The 20,578-nt window shown below is 45.6% G+C and overlaps 1 protein-coding gene across 1 annotated transcript in view; it reads right to left on the bottom strand.

Moving 5' to 3' along the window:
• Ppm1h (protein phosphatase, Mg2+/Mn2+ dependent 1H) overlaps positions 1 to 20,578 on the bottom strand; it is a 260,866-nt gene that overhangs the window by 65,207 nt on the left and 175,081 nt on the right. Inside the window, exons 5-6 of the mRNA XM_057757710.1 lie at positions 20,413 to 20,497; positions 1,054 to 1,172 (exon numbers count right to left, since the gene is read on the bottom strand). Coding sequence (XP_057613693.1) covers positions 1,054 to 1,172; positions 20,413 to 20,497 — 204 coding nt within the window. The remainder of the gene's footprint in view (positions 1 to 1,053; positions 1,173 to 20,412; positions 20,498 to 20,578) is intronic.

A 20,578-nucleotide genomic window follows, 5' to 3' on the forward strand; every position in this document is an offset into this window, starting at 1 on the left:
CTGACTCTGATAAAGCATATCCAACCTCTCTGTAGGCTTTACAAGTGTGGGTTCAATCATTCGCAGATGGAAAATATATTTTCTAAAGTATCCATATTGAAAATGCCCAGATATTTTTCTTGTCATTATTTCCTAGATGATTTAACAACTGTGTGTGTAGCATTTACACTGTGCTGACTATTCTAAGTAGTCTACAAGGGTTTGAAATACAAACGGAAGGTTTACATAGACTAAAGCAAACACTGTGCCATTTTATTTCTTTTTTTTATAATTTATTTAACTTTTATTTTATGTGTGTTGGTGTGAAGGTGTCAGATCCCCTAGAACTGGATGGTTGTGGTGCTGAGAATTGAACCAAGGTCCTTTGGAAGGGCAGACAGTGCTCTTAACCAACGAGTCATCTCTCCAGCCCCCAACTGCGCCATTTTCTTTAAGGGACTTGAACATCCTCAAATTTGGACATGGGCAGAGGATCCTGGAGCTAATTAACCTCTCTGGATACTGAGGGACATTCCTGAAGAAAGCAGGTCTTCTCTTCCAGGCTCCACTAATGATTCTTCACAGATGAAACCCTCCTTTACCCACTTCATTCATGAAAAAAATGAACCCCTGTGATGTGGGGTTCCCATCTGTATGCTGTGAGTATGTTTTATTACCGTTGGTTAATAAAGAAGCACCATTGCTCATTTAGAAAATCAAATCAAGAATTGGAATTCAAACCCAAGCCAGCATAGCTCACTAAGTCACATTCCCTTGAGCCCTTCTATCTCTGCTTGCCCAGCTCTAAAGACAGAAAACATAATTTATTTTAAAAGCCTCCAAATGACTGTGACATGTGAATCAAGGAATTAAGTCAGGTTTGTGGTATCAGGTGTCACCGTGGAGGGCCACAGGACATCGGGGAGGCAAAGTAACACAAACGATTGAGCATTGGTCCTATGTGGCTGTGGGCTCTTTGTCCTATACTGGGAGCCCAGATCCCTGGCTGCCTTTGTACTGGTGGCTTTACATGGTGCGGCAGTGCTTAGGCGGTGGGCGTGGGGTGCATCTTACCAGCCTGTCATATTAAAGTCCCTGTACAGCATCTTCTTCCCAAGCTCTTTCCTCTGCACTCTCCTGGGGAACTCCAAATGTGTGAACTCATTTCCCAGCAAGTGAGGCTGCATGAATGCCTAATAGCAAAAAGAAAAAAAAAAAAAAAAAAAAAAAAAAGAAAGACAAAGAAAAAGCCACACACAGATTTTAGAACTTGAGTCTGTTTTGTCAATTGAGACAAGCCTTAGTTCAGAATCAGGAAAACTGTCTCCTATTCTAAGAGGAGTAAATACACTTCAGAATTTAAACACTATCAGAGATGGGCAAATAAAAACCCTGCCTGTAACATCCAAGGGCTGTCACTGTTGGACTTGATAAATTAACTGTAATAAAAGGCATGCATTTGATAAGTTAATTGTAATCAAAGGCTTGCATAGCTAATGGCTTTGGGGTGAGTGTAGGCTTCTTCAAAGTTGACTTTGTAGTTCAAATTCAAGATGGTTTCACTTTCTGGAAAGCGTGTTGGCTAGACTGAAGGCCAGCAAGTCCCCCTGGCCCCTCCCTGTCTTCCCTTTCTCTGTTCTCACTTAACAGTGGTTTCCATGGGTTTGCCTTTGAGAACCGCATGGGGGTCTCCAGAACACAGAAGTACTAGATCCTTCACAGGAGGACCAGGATACACGACAGGAGCCTTTTGCTGGACTCACCCCTACTCCAGTCTGCTCTGTAGTCTTTTGCTAGATTATTCAAGAACAGATGGCTTCTCTCATTCTCCACAAACTCTCTTCACAAAACAAAAGCCTCCGAACAAGCAGCCGCAGCCAGGGTTGCTTTGAAACAACAGTCTCATTGCTACCCTCACAATCCGAATCTAAGAGATGAACTGGTCACGGTTTGCCTTCCCTGCCACAAACCTGGATACCCGTGTTAGGACCTCCCCACATTATGCCCCATTCCTGCATGGGAGTGCTATGTTGGAAGGAATTGCCTCTCCTTACAGCAGGAAAGAGTGGGCAGCATAATCATGGCCAGTCACTGTAGGAAGGCAAGGGATCCCCTTCGTAGAACAGATGGCCTTCCCTCAGTTAGCTGGTACAAGTTGAATCTCCCTTATCTGAAATGGTTAGGGCAGGAATGGTTTGGGGAGGAGGAAGAGGCACAACTGGACTATTTCCAGACATATAATGTCAAATCTTTAGGACAGGAGTCAAGGTTACATAAAATTCATTTACATTTCAGAAAACACCTATACATAGTTGGAAGACATTTTATACAGTGTTTTCAGTATATGTTTTGACTACAACCTGTCACAGGAGGTCAAGTGTAGAATTTTCCACTTAAGACATTATGCCAACACAATGTTTTTAGGTTTGGGAGCATTTCAGACATTAGGCTTTGGGATTGGGGATGCTTAACCTACAGCAGGTATTTCCCACAGCCTACTTCTGGAAGCAGTAGATCTCTACTGATGCTCATGAAGGTTTGGCGGTACCAGATAGTGCTATGCATTGGAAGCTCAGGCTATCAGGAACGAGGAAAGCAAGCTGAACTGTTACCAGGCTGGGGCGCTCTGATGCAGTAGCTATGGGCAGTGCAGGGAGGATGGCAAGAAACAGGCGGGATGACTGAGGGGGAAGAGATTTTGTCTTCCTGTCTGTCCAATAGGACTCCAACTGGCTCCAGATCTGATAGGAGCCCTGATCACTCTGAGGGACTCTGACAGGTAACAAGGAAGCTTCAATCCCAGGCTTCATAGAGACAAGCTCCCCAGAAAGAAGAAAACTAAAATGTAACAGAGCCAGTTGGCATTAGGGGGCATAAAGCTCTGCATTCATTAATTTTGTGATTTTAATGAGCTATTTAATGTCTTGGTTTCATTATTTTTAAAGTGACATTATTACTGATATTTTCATAATTAGATATCTTACATGTTCTCATCATGGTTACCATTGCTCATGCAAAAGAGCTAGGGCTGGAGAGATGGCTAGGGTAGAATACTTGTTCATGAAGATAAATAATCGAGTTCAAGTTCCTAAGCCCACATAAAGGTGGCACGGTAACATGCATTTACAATGTTAGTTCTCCCATAGTGAGACGGGAGGCCAAGGGACAGGAGAATCCTTGCAAGCTGCAGCCAAGGCAGATAGAATACCCTGGTGAACAATAGACCCTGCCTCAAACAAGGTAGAAGGTGAGAAATGACACCTGAAATTGTCCTCTGATCCCCATACAGTCACTACTGCATACCCTGACCCATATTCACTCATTCACACACACATGCTCTCTCTCTCTCTCTCTCTCTCTCTCTCTCTCTCTCTCTCTCTCTCTCTCTCTCACACACACACACACACACACACACATGCACACGCACACATGGAGAGCTAAAGAGAGAGTTTTATATCTATGTAATGATTATAATGCTCAGTGCTTTGTGAGCTCTCTCATCAGATCCTTCCGAAAAGCTTAGGGCAGGAGGAAACATTGCCTTGACTTAATTTGTGGCCCCAGAACAAAGTGAATGTACAGAACTTCTAGCCAGGGGTTAGCGGTGCATAAAACTAAACACAAGGTCCTGTGTGACTGCACCCGTAAGTGTGTGGCACTCATACCCAAAGTGCAGCTAGGACTTTCTCATTAGCATGGATCGACTCCACCATTAGAAACCAAAGAATGGAGCCAGGTACAGGGGTGCGTACCTTTAATCCCATTACTCGAGAGCAGAGACAGGAGGATCTCTTTGTGTCTGAGGCCAGCCTGGGCTACAAAGCGAGTTTCAGGACAGGCAGGGATATGCAGAGAAATCCTGTCTTGAAAAACAAAAACAACAACAAAAAATCGAACCCCTCCCCTCAAACCCCAACAAAGCACACGAAAGGATGCTAAAGACTGAAGACCAGAAGTTTTATAGTAGTAAACACGAGGAACATTCTCACGTGCCCTCTTCCTCTTCCCAGACTCCGAGGTCACTCCATTTCCTATCCCCAGGTTGAACCGACTGACTTAGAGATGACTATGTGCCATATACAAGTATTTCACACCCTGGTTCTCATTCAACAACACCACAAAGCCTGGAATATGAACTCAACTTAAAAACCAAAGAAATGGGCCTGGAGAGATGGCTCAGGAGTTCAAAGCACTTGTTGCTCTTGTAAAAGGACCTGGGCTGGATATCCAGTATCCACAAAGGGCCTCTCAATCATCCATAACGCCCATTCCTGGGAGGTTAATACCTCTTCTGACCTCTGCATGTAACAGGCATGCATGTCGTATATAAACACACATGCTGGCAGACAGACACAAAAATAAATAAAATAAATGAATCTTTAAAAAGTTCATTTTCAAATATTTAAAAACAAATAAAAAACAAAACCCATGGATGGCTGGGTGTTGTGGTGGTACACAACTTTAATTCTAGCACAAATTTGCTTTGTCTCTTTGCCTTTATAGGAACCCGTGTCATATGCAATTTATACTCAATAACTCTAGGCTTTTAGCTTACCTCCAGGGTTGGGTCATCAGCTCTGAACCCAGCAATGGATGTAAGAATAAAAATCTCCTCTCTTTCACAAGGGCAGACACAGAAGTCCAGGTATTTTGTTCCCTAACAGAAGGGTGAGTAAGCCCTCAGATGATGCTTTAGCCAGGTACTTTGGGCCCATTTTTGCCAGTATTCATTTACTTGGGACTGTACCAGACAGCTTCTTGGCGTAGATGCCTCTGGGTTAGTCGGCAACTCCTCAGACACTTGACTATCTACGGGAGCTGCTACATGTGCCCAAGATACCAGGATCAAGGGAACCTAATGTCAAGCCACTTCCGACAAGGGAGATCCTCCACGTAAGAGCAGTCTTGACAAGCTACATGCTCTCTCCGGTGATAACGAGAAAGGGCTATGTTTCATCTAATCCAGCAGGACATTTATTAGATGTGATACCTCTCTTCCACATCTCAGAGAGAAAACTAGGCTGTACGATACTCTTTCACCTCTTCAGAATTTTATTTTACTCTTTTCAGAAGACTTCCTTTAAGACAAGTTTCCATTCTCTACCAGTTTGGATGTGTTTTTATCACATGTACATGTGTGGTGCATGTGTGTGGTGCATGCAGGTGAACACGCCTGGGCTTGCTCGTGCAGAGAACAGGCAGCGTGTGCAATGTCTTCCCACCAGTCTCACTAAATGTCTTGAGACAGGGTCTCTCACTGAACAGAATGTCAGTGAGACTGCTGGATAGAGAACCTGGGGAGTCCACCCGTCTCCACCCATCAGTGTTGGGGCTACAAACATGTGTAGCCATACTTGGCTTTTTACATGGGTACAGAGGAGTCGAATTCAGGTCTGAATGCTTATAGAACAAGAGCTCTTACTCACTGAGCCGTCTTCCCCGCCTCGTCTACACACAGCACGGGGTATGTATGTAAAGTTCAGATACTCTACATTATGGTAATGGTTACAACCCCAGTACGCCTGCTGTGACAATGAAGTGCATTGGACAGTCCTAACCTACTGAATACTGCAGCAGAGAACACTATACACTGTGGAGTCACCACTGAAAACCCCAGTGATAAGTTAGGGCTTACTGCTGATGCTACCCAGTTATGAGAGAATGATATTGCATGGTATCTAGCCTATAAAAAGATAGAAACTCACAACATAGCTGACTGTAGTCCATGCCTGTAATCCTAGCACACAAGACAAGGCAGGGAGATCACAATTTCCATTCTACATAGTGGTCTGTATCTCAGAACAAAACAAACAAAACAGAATTTAAAACTTAAAGTTGTGTGGCTCAGAGCAACCTGGCCACACATAATGGGGTCTAGGCCATGTGGGGGCCCAGGGCAGCCAGGCCACTCAGGGGGCCCAGGTCACACAGCTGCCAAGGCAGGCAGCACAGGGTTCCAGGAAAAGCCATAAGCTGACGCCACCCAGGGAGGGCCAAAATCTAAACATTCCAACCATTAGATAAGATCACCAGATGTCCCGGAGGCCAGGACTCACCTATTCCCCTTTTGCCAAGACTCCTAGACAAATGTCAATCAATCAGGATCCTGAACTCTGGAAATCCCTTCACCCCAACCTCTACTATGATAAAAACCCTACCCCTACTGATCTTGGCGCACTCTGCTCTCAACCGCTGCATGGGACAGGCGGGGAGTCCAAGCCTAAGCGTGAAGAAAGGCTCTTTGCTTTCACATACAGGGCTTGGCCTCCTAGTTGCTTTTTGGGGGGGACTCTGTGATCTGGGCATAACAGAAGCATGGTTTCTATTGGCTGTGCTTCACTTCACGGTACCTTCAGGTTGAAAAGCAAAAGTGTAACTCTCAAGGAAGGACCATCGGAGTACTGTTTAAACTCCCCCAAACTTTTCCACACCATGCATCCGAGGGTTCTCACTGTGTTTCCGTCCAGAACCACGGCCACAGTTTTCACCATGCCCTGTGTCTCACAGCGATCACAGTCTATGTAGCACACCTCAAAGCTTAGCAACTGTCTACAGCCAGCTGACTCCCTCTCCAGGAATGTGGCTAGCCAAGTCTCATTCCTGCCCAGTCCATTCCTTCCACAGAACCAGTTGGATCCAAAGAAGATTGATGAATGGTTTCTTCATCAAGAGGAATTTTCCCCAAGACACTTGTCAACTATCCTGCAAGTTGATATGACAGAGCCAGACACACAATCCTAGACTATCGCTCACTCAAAAGATGGCAGGCATACAAACTCCCTTTGCTCTCCCTTGGCCCTTCTCCCCTCTGGCAGGTCATGACTGTTATTGCAGAGGCACTCCCCTGCATCGACTATGAAGAAATGTCTTTACTTCTGAAGGGATGTACCACCACAGAAAGTAAAAAAAACACATCTTTCAAGTCAGTGAGTCAAGTTCATAGGCCTGCCAACCTGAGTTCAATCCCTGGATCCTATGAGGTGGCAGGAGAGTCCTGACCTCTGACTTCCACATATAACTGCCTCTCCCACTCAAAATAAAATACATAAATAATCTTTAAATTGATTTTAAAAGTCTTGTTAAGTTTTCCTGGTTTACTCCTATTAAATGAGGACTCCACTATTAAATCCCATATCTCCCACGAATACCTGTTATTTTAAATACTATTTTTCTTTATTTATTTTCTGTGTATATAAGGGTGTCTGCATAGATGTACATGTATTATACATGTGCCTTGTAATGGATTAAGTAAATATGCTGCATGTCTCCAAGTAACTGCAGTGGGCCACAAGGGGCAGCGAGTCCCATGAGGAGAGAAAGACAGATAGGCACGCCACGAGACTATGCCCAAGGTATTTGAAGGCAGCTGGCTGGTCCTGGGCAGGGAGCTACAAGGCGAGTGAAAGACAGAGACATGGATAGGCACGCCATGCAGAGTGAGGTTGGATATTTACTTAGTGGGTTATGGAAGGGAAGGGGAGAGGGGGTAAAGGGAGAAGGGAACAGAGAGAAACAGAGAGTGGGGAGGGGAGAAATGGGGAGAATGGAGCGAGGCAGAAGCTGCCTCTTGCGGGGGGGGGGAGGGGTGAGGGGAGAGACAGAAAAGAGAAGGGACTCAGGCTGGAAGCTGAAGATCACCTTGCCTTAGTGGACAGTGGAGGAGTGGGTGTGGCTTGACTCTTAAAGGGACAGAGCAGACCATTACATGCCTGGTGTTCAAAGAGGGTATGGGATAGAACTGGTGTGACAGGCAGCTGTGAGGTCCTCAGTGTGGGTGCTGGGAATTGAACCTGAACCTTCCGCAAGTACAGCAAGTACTCATCATCACTGAGCCATCCTTCTAGCCCCAAATGTCCACTTTCTACCAGGTCTGAACATACATGCACATTTTCATGTGTTTCTTTGAGTCTTTCTTATAAAGTGATGCCTCTTTATGTGACATACCTTATGTGTCAAATAACATCTATATTAGACACATTCCGGCTTTATCTCTTGTCAATGCATCTTTCGTTATAGGGGCCTCACGATGGGCCTCATAAAGGGATAGCAGAAGAAACCGTCTCCTCTTTATATTTGGCTATTCATTATACTTGCACATGTCCACATCTGTATAATATTTCAACTTCACATATATTAAAATGTGTGTGGGAAGGCATCTTGGTTATGAGGAAATATTATATGTAATCCCACACCGATATTCTTGCCGCACCCTTGGATTTCTGTCTCTATGGTGATTACTCTGTGTCCTTTGGTAATTGTCTCAGTAGCCATGGCATGATGCCTTTCCTGTCCCAACCATGTCCGCTGCAGAGTTAGAAGCGGTCCATCTGTACCCATGACTTCTCTTTACTGTTCAGGGCCATTTTAAGTATCCACTTGCCCCACACTGGTCAAGCCCTCTTGAACAGAGCTCTGCAGACTCACTTAAGTTGCAGTGGGCGGACCGTCTGGAGTTAATGGCGTTAAATGAATGCAGCTCAAAGGACAGAGCGAACATGGCAGCTTAGGGAAAGAGGAGATGGTGAAGTGATACAGAAACCTACAACGTCTAAAAAAAATTCACCCGTTGGGTTTCAGAGGAAGCGACTTCTGCTTGTTAGTCATTTCTTACAATTACCATGAAACTTTTACATCTACCCCTTGCCTTGATTTGCTTCCTGATGCCATGATAAAGCACTGAGCGGCGCCAACTTGGATGGGAGAGGGTTTATCTGGCTCCCGTTTCAATTGTCTGTCCTTGAGTGCAGTTGGGGAGGGGTTCAAGCAGAAACCCTGGAGGAACACTGTTGGAGGGGCTTGCTCTCCAACGTGAGCTCAGCTTGCTTTCTTCTGCATCCAAGCACTACCCAATGTGGGCTGGGCCGCCAATATCGGTCATTAATCAAGAAAATGCCCACAGACATGGTCAAAGACCATTCCGGTGGATGCAGTTCCTCAGTTGGGCCGCTCTTCCCAGGTGACTGTCCAGTTAACAAAAACTAGTACAGGTCTAATAGGCATTATGCATAAGTATATATGTCCAAAGCCAACCACCTATTATAAAAGTGTTATCTGACTGGGCAGTGAGGGTGCACACCTTTAATCCCAGCACTTGGGAGGCAGAGGCAGGCAGATTTCTATGAGTTCGAGGCCAGCCTGGTCTACAAAGTGAGTTCCAGGACAGCCAAGGCTACACAGAGAAACCCTGTCTCAAAAAAGAAAAAAAGGAAAACACAGGGGAAAAAAGAGTTACCTGAGAATTTTTTCAAACTTCTGCAGTGGTGAGTATTTCTACCACTGGACACAGACTCCTTTTCTTCTCTAGGGATGACGGGTAAGTGTTCTACAACCCACCCACAATCCTTTGTCTAGTTTGCTTTCATTAAAAACAAAACAACAAAGGGGTCTCTAAAAACTATGACTTGTTAGGCAAGTGCAGGGTTTAAGTGAGGTTTCAAAGCGTTAGGAAGGGCTTCACCGAGCCTTGTTTGAATGAGTTTTTTTTTTTTTTTTTTTTTTTGGTTTTTCGAGACAGGGTTTCTCTGTTTTGGAGCCTGTCCTGGAACTAGCTCTTGTAGACCAGGCTGGTCTCGAACTCACAGAGATCCGCCTGCCTCTGCCTCCCGAGTGCTGGGATTAAAGGCGTGCGCCACCATCGCCCGGCTTTGAATGAGTTTGTTAAAGTCCCTGGGAGAAGTCTGGCTTCTAGGAAGGGATGGGGCAGCCTGTGAATTGCAGAGGCTGGCAGGGTTGACAGATGCACAGGGGCCAAGCAAGTAGGGAATCTGGAACCTCCTCTAAGTGTCAGCATTGTGTGGGACGGCCACATTTGTACTGGCCTGCTTTGATGGCTTACACCAGCATTTTGGAGTCTAGTGTTCCACAGGTGGTTTTTGTTTTTTTTAAACCTGAATTTCACTTGAAGCAACAAGCTCCAACATTTAAAATCTGCAAAATGTGGGAGAGTTTGTTAGATTGCTTCAAGCAATAAAACTTAATGACTTCCTGGCTCTTAAGTTGTAAGAGTCCTGAATAATTTTGGCATGGTTTACCCCATTTCCCATACCTGGGCAGTTCATAAATACGCATGCATCACTACAGCTTTTTTTCCCCCTAATGTACATTTCATAAGGATGCCATCTTGCTAAAAATGTGGACCAAGGCTGGGCGTGGTGCTGCATGTCTTTAATCCCAGGTTAGCCTGGTCTACTTACATAATGAGTTCTAGGACAGCCACGGCTACACAAAGCAACTCTATCTCAAAAAAACAAGAACAAAACAAACATATGGATCAAACCTAAGGTGGACTGAAGTGTATAGTACCCATGTCCACTCACAAACAAAAATATCTGGACACTTTCCCGAACATTCCATATTTATTTGATATGCTGAATATATTTTTATATCTTTCTCTTTGATGATAGCATTTCAATATTCGCATGTTAGGAACATTTATGCAGTCTCATCCCAGCACACGGGACTGAGAGATGCTTAAGTGGGCTGAGTGGAACTTGGAGAACTTTGTCAGGGAAGAAGAAATAGAATAGGCAGAATAGGCAACCTAGATCCCAAGGTTATATTCAAAGGCTAAGAGCTGGACTCTAGGCTTCCAGTGGAGAGACAGTGGCTCTTGAGGTTACTCGAAACTGCCTGCTAAAATATAATGTACTTTCCCCTTTTCCTTCTGCTATGGGATGATATTTTGTGGCCTACTGGCTAGTGAGTGGTGTCAGGAAAAAGGACACAGTGTCAGGTTTGGGGTGAGATATCCAGTCAAAGGAATTTGCATAAGAACCACAGAGGCCCTGCTGCTTAGAGCTCACAACGCAAGGGGACATTCAGAAAGGTTTTTACCAGCTCAATGGCCATTACAGCCAGAGACTAAGGCAAGATGGTGGACTTTCACAGTGGAGAAAGGGGATGGCAGGGAGGCTCTGAGAGGTGCTGAAGAGCCGCGGAAGCAAGAGCCCTGCACCAGTGCAGGCTGCCTCCGTAAGAAATGTAGAGAACAGCTCTACATTTGGGGGAGACTGAGAGGTGTCCCTAAGAGAGCACGGTGCAAAGCAAAGAGGGGACAGGCTTCCTGAGGGATGCCGAAAAGCTCTTCCTAAAAAATACAATGTACAGTTGAATAAAAGGCACAATTACCTAAAGCACTTCAGTGAAGTATAATATACACTGTAAAGGGTTATTACATATTTACAAGGTGATAATCATTCACAAACTGAACATAACTATGTAGCTAGCACTTAAAAAGGAACATTCCCAGCCCCTTAGCAGCCCCTCGCTCTGTAATGACAGCTACACAATCCCCATGGCTACCCCAGAGGGAAGGACTGTTCCAACTTCTAGATTGGCTTTGGCCGTCTTTGCACTTACACTTGTGTGGTGTGCATGTGTATGTATCATGTATGAAGTGTGTACGTATGCATGTGCCTATGTGTACATGTATAGGGGCCAGAGGACAAGGACCGATTCTATTATCCTTTTCCCCTTTATTCCTGTGAGACAGGGTCTCTCGCTGACCTGTGGGAAGAAAGCTGGGAACCCACTGGGAACCATGGCTGGGCAAGAGTGCAGAAAGCTCTTCCCACAAGGTGGCCTTCCAGAGAGAATTGCATAAACTATCGTAAGTGAGTGCACTCGAAAGCAAGGACATGAAAGGGACTGCCCTGGCGTGTCCACGTGATCTCTGCGGGAAAGGCAAAGGCCTGGGAGGAACATACTTGCTCCTTTTCTCATGTCCAAAGATGATATTCATAAGACATAGCACCAGGCGTGTTCCCTCACTGTACTTACGTCTGTTTCAGCTAACTGTACACATCACCTCGCGTTTGGCTTGCCTTAATAATAAAAATGAGAAGTTTTGCCTGTACCACCCTTGGGCTCCAACACTTGGTGTCCCTCCTTTGATCTGCAGAGACTTAACCTCACTGGCAGGAATGAGTTGACACTGAACCTAGAGCCGTGCTGGCACCCACCAAATGCCAGCAATCTCCTGTTTTTGTCTCCACCATTCTGGGGGTGTGGCCACACCTGGCTTTTATGTGGATTATAGGGATTTGAACTCAGATCCTCAAGCTCATTCAGCAAATGCAGCTACTCACTAAGGCATCTCCCGAACCCCATTTTTACACTTTCATGTAGGCCCCTTAGTCACAAATTAGGTCTGAGGACATAGGTTGGTGATAGAGGTCTTAGGAGCTCGAAGCCCTCTGTTCAATCCCTGACACTGTGCGGGGCGGGGTCAGAAAAGTCTTTGCCATCCATCATGCTGTATACAGCCATAATTATTTTCATTCTCAGCGTCATGTAACATTTCATGTTGGGCCGAAGCCACAATTTACACGCTCATTCCCTTTTCCGTGGGCAGTTGGACAGGTCCCAGTTTGGACTCTATCCGCAGTCTGTGTTTCTTTGAACATTTTGAGGTGGAAACCTAAGAACGTAAGAACGCAGCTGCTGGGCCATGGCATAGCTCTGGGTCAGGAGTGGCTGCCAAACCCTTCTTAGAGAGGGCCTCCAGTTTCCATTCCCCTCAGCAGGATACAGGGAGTCAAGACGCTTATGTACGTATCAAATAAGACGGCGCATTTCCATCACAGGCCGTGCTCTGAAACGTCCAACTACAGCTCCGAGATAAATTCAAAATATATCCAGACCTCTCAAAATTCGAAAGGCAGAATTTCACTGGCTACCAGAAATCTTGTTTCCTTATAACAAACAAACAAAACAACAACAACAAAGAAACCCAGCTGAGTCATCTCTTTTTTCTTGCCCTTAGGGGGGAAAATTCTCATCAGATTACATAAGACGAGGACTGGAAACAGTAAATCCAAGACGATTTATCGCGATAGAAAATCTAAGGTGAGAAGTGAAATGAAATGCACAATGTCAGTCAGGTCGCTGGGGATCATGGGCACTCATGCTGTAACTGGACGAGAAGGCTCTTCCCGAGCTAAGGCTAGCCACCTCATTATTTAGTTTGGGAGTGAGGGGAGGGAGTTGATTTCACATTTAATATGTGTGTGTTACATTCTTTCATGAGGAATTCTTACCCATAGTTTGTCCTTAAAAATCTCAAAGTGGCCAGGCACATCTTTACTCTCAGATCTGGGGAGGCAGAGGCAGAGAGATCTCTCGTAAGACAAGGCTAGCCTCGTCTACATAGTGAGTTCCAGACAGTCAAGACTGTAAGTGTGATCCTGTTTTAAAAACTAAAGACCTCAAAATGAGGTGGGGGAGTTGATCCAGTGAATAGAAAGAAAGAAAGAAAGAAAGAAAGAAAGAAAGAAAGAAAGAAAGAAAGAAAGAAAGAAAGAAATCACTCTGTAAGTATGAGGACATGGGTTTGAAGTACTAGAACCCCGCCACCACACACAAACACACACAAAACCCAGATGCCTAACCCCAGCATCTATGACCCCAGCATTCCTACAGGGAGATGTTGGTGGCAGGGAGATCCCTGAAAGCTCAAGGGCTCACTAGCCTGACACATGGAAGGGAAAAACAATGAAGATATCCGGTCTCAAACAAGGGGGACGGACGATGAGGACTGTGTTCCGACACCGTCATGTGAGTGGTGTCACGTTTGTGACCATATCCACACCTCAAGCTGATGAGAACCAAGCTCGTATACGTAAGTTATTGCTGGATTGAGAACTGATAAAATTCTGCTTGGCATATGTGGATTTCAAGAAAGGGTCACAACTACAACATAGTCCTTGGAACCTAAACAAAATAGAAAAACAGGCTACAGGGGTTTTCAGCCTGCCACTGTTTAGTTAGGAAATATAAAACTTACACGCGATTTCATGAGACAGAGTTAAACTGTCAAGGATGCTGGAATTAGAGTGGCGTGTTCCCGCTCGCCGAATCCATATACTCTGCTGTAGCACAATCAGAGGGAAGACAACAACAGCAACAACAATAACAAAACCCAGGTTACCAGGTTGAATCACTTCTGTCAAGGTGAAGTAGGACGCCTGTCATTTTTACTCAGAAGCACACTCGAATTTCCCATTAGAGCAGTGTTTCTCAACCTTTCTAATGCTGTGACCCTTTAATACAGTTTCTCACGTTAAGGTGACCATCCCCCTAACAACCATAAAATTATTTTCATTGCAACTTCACAACTGCAATTTTGCCACTGTTATGAATCTTAATGTAAATATTTGATATGTAGGAGATCTGATATGTGACCCCTTGTGGAAGGGTTGTTTGACTGCCAAACGGGTTGCGATCTAGATCTACAGGTTGAAAACCACTGCGTTAGAGGCCCCTGTCTTAAAAGCAGGTTCATCCCTGCGGAGTATTTTTGTGACGACAACTCTTGAGCACAGAAAATCTCTGGAAGCTCAGAGGATGACACTCATCATTGGAAACCTTCCCAAGCCCAGCAGCACCAGAGAGATGGTAGACTAACGGGACCAGGCTGGAGTGGGGCTGGGGTATCCAAGACACCACAGTCACCTCAGATAACGCTGGACTTGGCGTGTATCAAATATGTATTCGAAGTCCACTTTCATCTTGTCTGCACATTGTCTTTGATTAAAACCAGCTGCAGACGCGGGTTACTCTGCAAGGACAGAGCATATTGCTGGAAGGTTTGATGACACCAGCATATCTTAATGTAATCAAACTAGAGATTAGAAAGACGTCAAGGCAGAATGGAGCCTCCTCTTTATATCTCAGGGGATCTGAGGTACCCCGAGGGTGATTCATTTCTAGCTGCCCCTTGAAGCGAAGGCGGGGCGGTTTCCGAAAGGCCGCAACCACAGAGCACTCAGTTCTGCTGAGGAATATCCAGTAGCCAGATCTCCTTCTCACCTAGCTAGACTTTGACTCTCTCAGACCATGGTTAGCTTCATGGACTCCGTTTAGTATTTATTTCAATCCATTAAAAACCAACCTACAAACAAACCAACCTATAAACCAACGGCTATGGAAGAACCACCACCTGCAGGCTCATCAGGTCTCCCTGGCGGCTGGGGTAATAACACGAGGCCCCTGGTCCTTTTATTATACATATACCTGCTGTTTTCTGTGGAGCACACCAGACCCACAACCTGCGCTATTAGTCACCTCCAACGTGGAACCTATGAGACAAAGTTCATGTTGCCCAAGAGCCGTGTGAAGAGCCCCTGAGGTCAGGATGTAAGACCAAGCAAAATTCACACGCCTGCCACATTGTCTTACAATCAGCCTTCAGCGCCGTGATCCATAAGCATCTGGACTGTACATACAAGACCATTCTCCTCCACTGCAGATAACATAGGACTCTGGCCACTCTCCCTAAGCATCCGGACCGTGCATACAAGACCATTCTCCTCCACTGCAGATAACATAGGACTCTGGCCACTCTCCCTAAGCATCCAGACCGTGCATACAAGACCATTCTCCTGTACTGTAGATCACAAAGGGCCCTGGCCATCCCACCTAAGCATCTGGACTGTGCATACAAGATCATTCCTCTCCACTGCAGGTCACAAAGGGCCCTGGCCACCCTACCTAAGCATCCAGACTGTGCATAAAAGACCATTCTCCTCCATTGCAGATAACATAGGGCTCTAGCCACTCTCCCTAAGCATCCGGACCGTGCATACAAGACCATTCTCCACTGCAGATAACATAGGACTCTGACCACTCTCCCTAAGCATCCGGATCGTGCATACAAGACCATTCTCCTCTACTGTAGATCACAAAGGGCCCTGGCCATCCTACCTAAGCATCTGGACTGTGCATACAAGACCATTCCCCTCCACTGCAGGTCACAAAGGGCCCTGGCCACCCTCCCTACTCTGAACAGCTCATTATCTATTTCTCTCAGCCAGAGAGCCTGGAGACTGCAAAGAGCTACCCCAAGCAAGTAGCTAAGGGCCTAGATGTTCTGCTAATTCTATCATAAATATCTCTTCACACAATATGAACATAAAATTTGATTTGCCCTAAGAATAAAGAAGATGCCTGATCTTCCATCACGGGGTGAGATCATGCGAGGGAAAAGGATACTCCAACCATCACTGCTCCAACCATTCATAATTAGATCAGGGGACTGGATGGTCAAAAAATCAGAAGAAGCATGTGCAATTAAAACCATAAGATGGTTCACGCACAGATGGTCCCTGGGTGACAATGGTTGGATTTAATGACTTTTTTGATTCCATGATAGTATAAAGTAATATCTATTATATAACAAACAGCTCCACTTTCACTCTCAGTAGCGCACATAATAAAATTAATGAGATAGCCAGCACTTTATTATATTACAAATCAGACTGCTGATGACTTACGTGTTGATTGTTTGGAGACAGAGCCTGACTATGTAGCCCAGACTGGCCTTGATTTACAGTGATTCTCCTGCCTCTGCCTCCTGAGTGCTGGGATTACAGACGTGTGCCACCTTGCTCAGCTTGCTGGATGAGTTCCCTATACTGTGAGCCAGTGTACATGTGCTGGGCATGTTGAAGTTGGGCCAGGCTTAGCTATACTTTTTGGAAAATTAGATATACTGGCTGCATTTTGACTGCGGTGTACTGAACTGTGATGAGTTCGTGAGTGGGCAGAGCCACGTCGTAAAATGAAGAAGAATGTCCACGGCTTATATTGCCAAGGGGGGTCGCTTTTCATTGCCATTTCCGAACAAGTTACAGTGGAGGACTGAGGTTGCACAGCTCATTCCTGGGCCGGGCTAAGGCAGTCCACTCCACACTTGGGAGATAAGTCTTATACTTGATGCTGTTTTCAAAACTTTACATTAACGACCTCCTATTCTAACAAACATTTTGTCATGAAGATTTCATGTTACATTCTGAATATTTTAAGCTAAATTGCTTTCCTACAAGCAGTCACACTGTGTGATTATTCTGGCAGGTCATTTCTAAGCATGTCTTTCTAAACTTGAAGGGATAAGAGGCTGGGCTACCAGGGTGGTTTAGATTCAGATTGCGTTCACTCCTCCTGTCTACCTGCTGAGGGATTAAGAAGATGGTGTCCTCATTTTTTAGAAACTGAGCATTCGGCCCCACTTTGCAGACTAATAGAATCCACACTGATTGGTCAAGACAGACTCCAAAATATCCCTTCATCATAGCAACATCAGAAGTGGGTGCTAAGTAAAGCAGGGCAAAATGGATCTCAGGCCGGCAGGATTTTGCTTTAGAATGAATTTTTATAGACCTTCAGATTTCATATGTGGAAGCCAAATCCCTCTGTGATGATATCTGGAAGGTAAGGCCGTGTGTGTGGGCGTGATTACAGCTTAAGGATGGGACAAGGAGGCTTCCAAGAACTTCTTTGTCATATGAGGAAAGAAAAAAAAGCCTTTCTATGAAGCAGGATGAGAGCCTTTGCTAAACACTGGAACTCCCAGGGCCTTTATCCCAGACTTCACAGCCTCCAGCATGTGAGAAATACATTTCTGTTGTTTATAAACCAGCTACTTGATGGCATTTTGTCTTAACAACCAAGCACATTTGAAGGAGCAAGACTTCAATTCATCAAACAAGAGCTAAATGAGAACGGGGTAACATAAAGGAACTTTGTGCATATCATTTTGCTTAATCCCTACAAGGTCTTCTGAGTTTTCCTATCCCCGTAATTGATGACTTGTGACCGATGACGTGACTTGTGGAAACCACACAGAGCCACATGCATCTTCTCCCCACTCCCCAGATAACTTCAGCTGTTCCTAGCCTCTCTTAGAATTGAGCGCCCATGTCCATTTTTTAACTAGGAAAACATAAGAAATTAACTTTTTATTATCCATTGTCTCCAGCAGGAAGTGGATTTCCGTGGGGGGCATGGAGGGACAGACACAAATACCTCCTACTCTGCTGTCATATGCACAGGAGGGCAGCGGAAAGCGCTGTTTATTGCTGACCCTGCATTCTCTCATTCACACCCATTCCAAGCCTGCATGGTGCCAGCCGCTAGGTTGAGTTCAGCAGTGAGGTGATTAAGGTAAGAGCCTTCCAGAACTCAATCTGGAGAGGAAGCTAGACATCCAAATCAATCAATCAATCAATCAATCAATCAATCAATCAATCAATCAAACACCCCTTTCCTCCCCCCCAAAAGCCAACTGCAGGGCTCTATGTACTGTGGTATCAGCACTGGGTGGGAGGTTGACTCCCTGGGAGGAAAAGGATCCTTCTCAGAAGTGTCTCTTGAGATGGCATCTCAAAGGATGAGCGAGAATTCTGGCAGAGACAGGAAGGACTCTAAACAGAGTAAATGTCCAAAGGGGTGTAGATCAGAGAGATGATGGCTGGCATGAGCTGAAGGGAAAGGTGTGATCTGGCTGACGTGGGTCAGGGAGGTGGGGGATGGGTGGTGGTAGCCACAGGAAGATGGTGCTGGAGAACCAGACGGGGATTTGAATCGGCCAGCAAGTCTGGCTGCGTTCTGTGCACAGAAGGCATCTCAGAGCTTTAGGTGGAAGTGACAAGGGCTATGCTGAGATCATTTCATGGCCTTGGGTGACAGAAAAGCCACACAGGTGTCAGAGAGGCCAGCTGCTATAAACTCCCCTGGGAATGACTTTTGTACCTCAGAGGCCTTTGGTGACCCTCCTGTGGAGTGCTACATTTCACAGTTGACTTTTCAAGGTCTAGAAAGGTTAGGGGATTTGGACAAAGCCATCCAGTTAGGGAACAGCAGAGCTGGGACTGGAGTCAGCATCTACACTTTATCAGAGAACCAAAGAAAAAGAAATAAGTTGAGCTCCATCACTGGTAGCTTCAAGAACATTCTACCACAAATGCGGAACGGCACCATTAAAAATCAGGGTTACACCTCCTGTCCCAGTTCTTGGAGAGAGCCTGTGATGGTTACTCTGTCAACTTGATGGGATTTAGAATTGCTTGGAGACAATCCAATGAGCATGCGTGTGTGGGAGGAATTTTGTAGATTTGGTTGACTGAGTAGGAAGATACTCTTTTATTGATGGACAGAATAAAATGTAGAAAGAGACCAGAGCACTAGCAGTCACCTCCCTCTGCTCCCTGACTGTGGAGCAAGCTCCTGCCCCTGGGACTTCCTCACTGTGATGATGCACTGCATGCTGGAACCACGAGTCAAGGCAAAACCCTTGCTTCATCGAGTTGCTTTTGTTGGAGTGCCTTGGTATAAAAACAAGATCCGCAATGAATATGGAGTTGAAGGTACTGGGGAGAGGGGATAATGTAAGCCTGTGGCTCGCCTGAGCTGTCTTGACAACCCCTTAAAACAACCAACCAAACAAAACACAAACTGGGCAGAAGATAAATCACGTATTTTATGCTAGTCTGGGGATTCCTGCTATTACATAGGCCTTGTCAATAGTAACAGTGATGTTGTAGAGTTAGAGCCTAAATCACTCCCTGGCGAATTGAGTGAAGGTACAGGGCTACTTTCTAAATCAACTACAGGAATTTAATCTTGTCAGCCATGGTACAGCAGTAAAGACAGTTGCTGCCAACCTAGATGACCTGGGTTCAATCTCTGGAACCCACATGCTAGGAAGATAAAACTGACTCTCACAAGTTGCTCTTTGATGCAAGTGTGCTCACACACACACACACACACGCACATGCACACACACACACTGTAAAATAATGAAATGCTTGGCACCCCCTCCTTGCCCCCCACAACTATCTACATTGCTAAGACACATAGGGAAAACGGTGAGAAGCACAGATCAGTCTGTTCGTCGAGCTGAAGGGCGGGGGCACTACTGCAGTTTTCTTTTGAAAACATTTTTCTCCACAGATCTCTACCCATTGTGCTGATTCCCAGAGACTTTAGCCCCCAAAGTAGCTAGGGACTTGGAATGGCCCAAAGTTACTTTTATCTAAGATTACTTTTATGCCCAACATCTTGTTTCTGGAGTTGGAGGACGGGAAGAGAATTTCTCTCTGCTTTTCATAACACTTTGCTTTTGAAGGGGAGCAGAGGTCTCCTAAGACCTCCCACTATTTCACCCCCAAGAGGATCGTCTACAAGCAGAAATTGATTTCAATGTAGAAACAGGTTTTTTGACACCTGCATCGTCCCCAAGGGTCCCGAGCCTTCCTGTTTGAGTGTGAACTTGTGTGGCAGGTCATCGGGGATCTCAGCTGATGGTGAGACCTGCAGGAGCTCAACTGAGTTGCAGGCCAAGGAAGGAGGATCTGCACTTCTCAGAATGACCCCTGGGTTCTGCACGGTGACCCACCGGAAGAAGCAGAGCACACTGAGTGCAGATGGTTGCAGACGGGAGGCAAGTTAGTCGCAATAATAATTCATGGAGGTGGGGTGTGTCGTCACACACAGTCAGGATGTGTGATCCAGAAGGTGTGTGTGGGGGGGGAGTTAATACCATATGTCGTTTGGCTGTGGTGGGGCTGCTCTCATGTCACAGCAATGTGTTCCTGTCAAACAGCTCTGACACCACCCCCAACATCACTACTCTCTGCCAGACCACATGACTCTTACCAGGTACTGAAGTCGCTGACGCTCGGTCTCAGGGGTGAATTCCGACGACATGGGGATGACTTCTCCATTTCTGATGATTATGGCCCTGGAACGGGAAAAATGCATCAGCAGGCGACAAATGCATAAGGACTCTGTGAGAACCACTGACAAACCATGCAAGATGTCC

This window comes from Chionomys nivalis, chromosome 25 (assembly GCF_950005125.1).
Source record: "Chionomys nivalis chromosome 25, mChiNiv1.1, whole genome shotgun sequence".
Lineage (NCBI taxonomy): Eukaryota > Metazoa > Chordata > Mammalia > Rodentia > Cricetidae > Chionomys > Chionomys nivalis.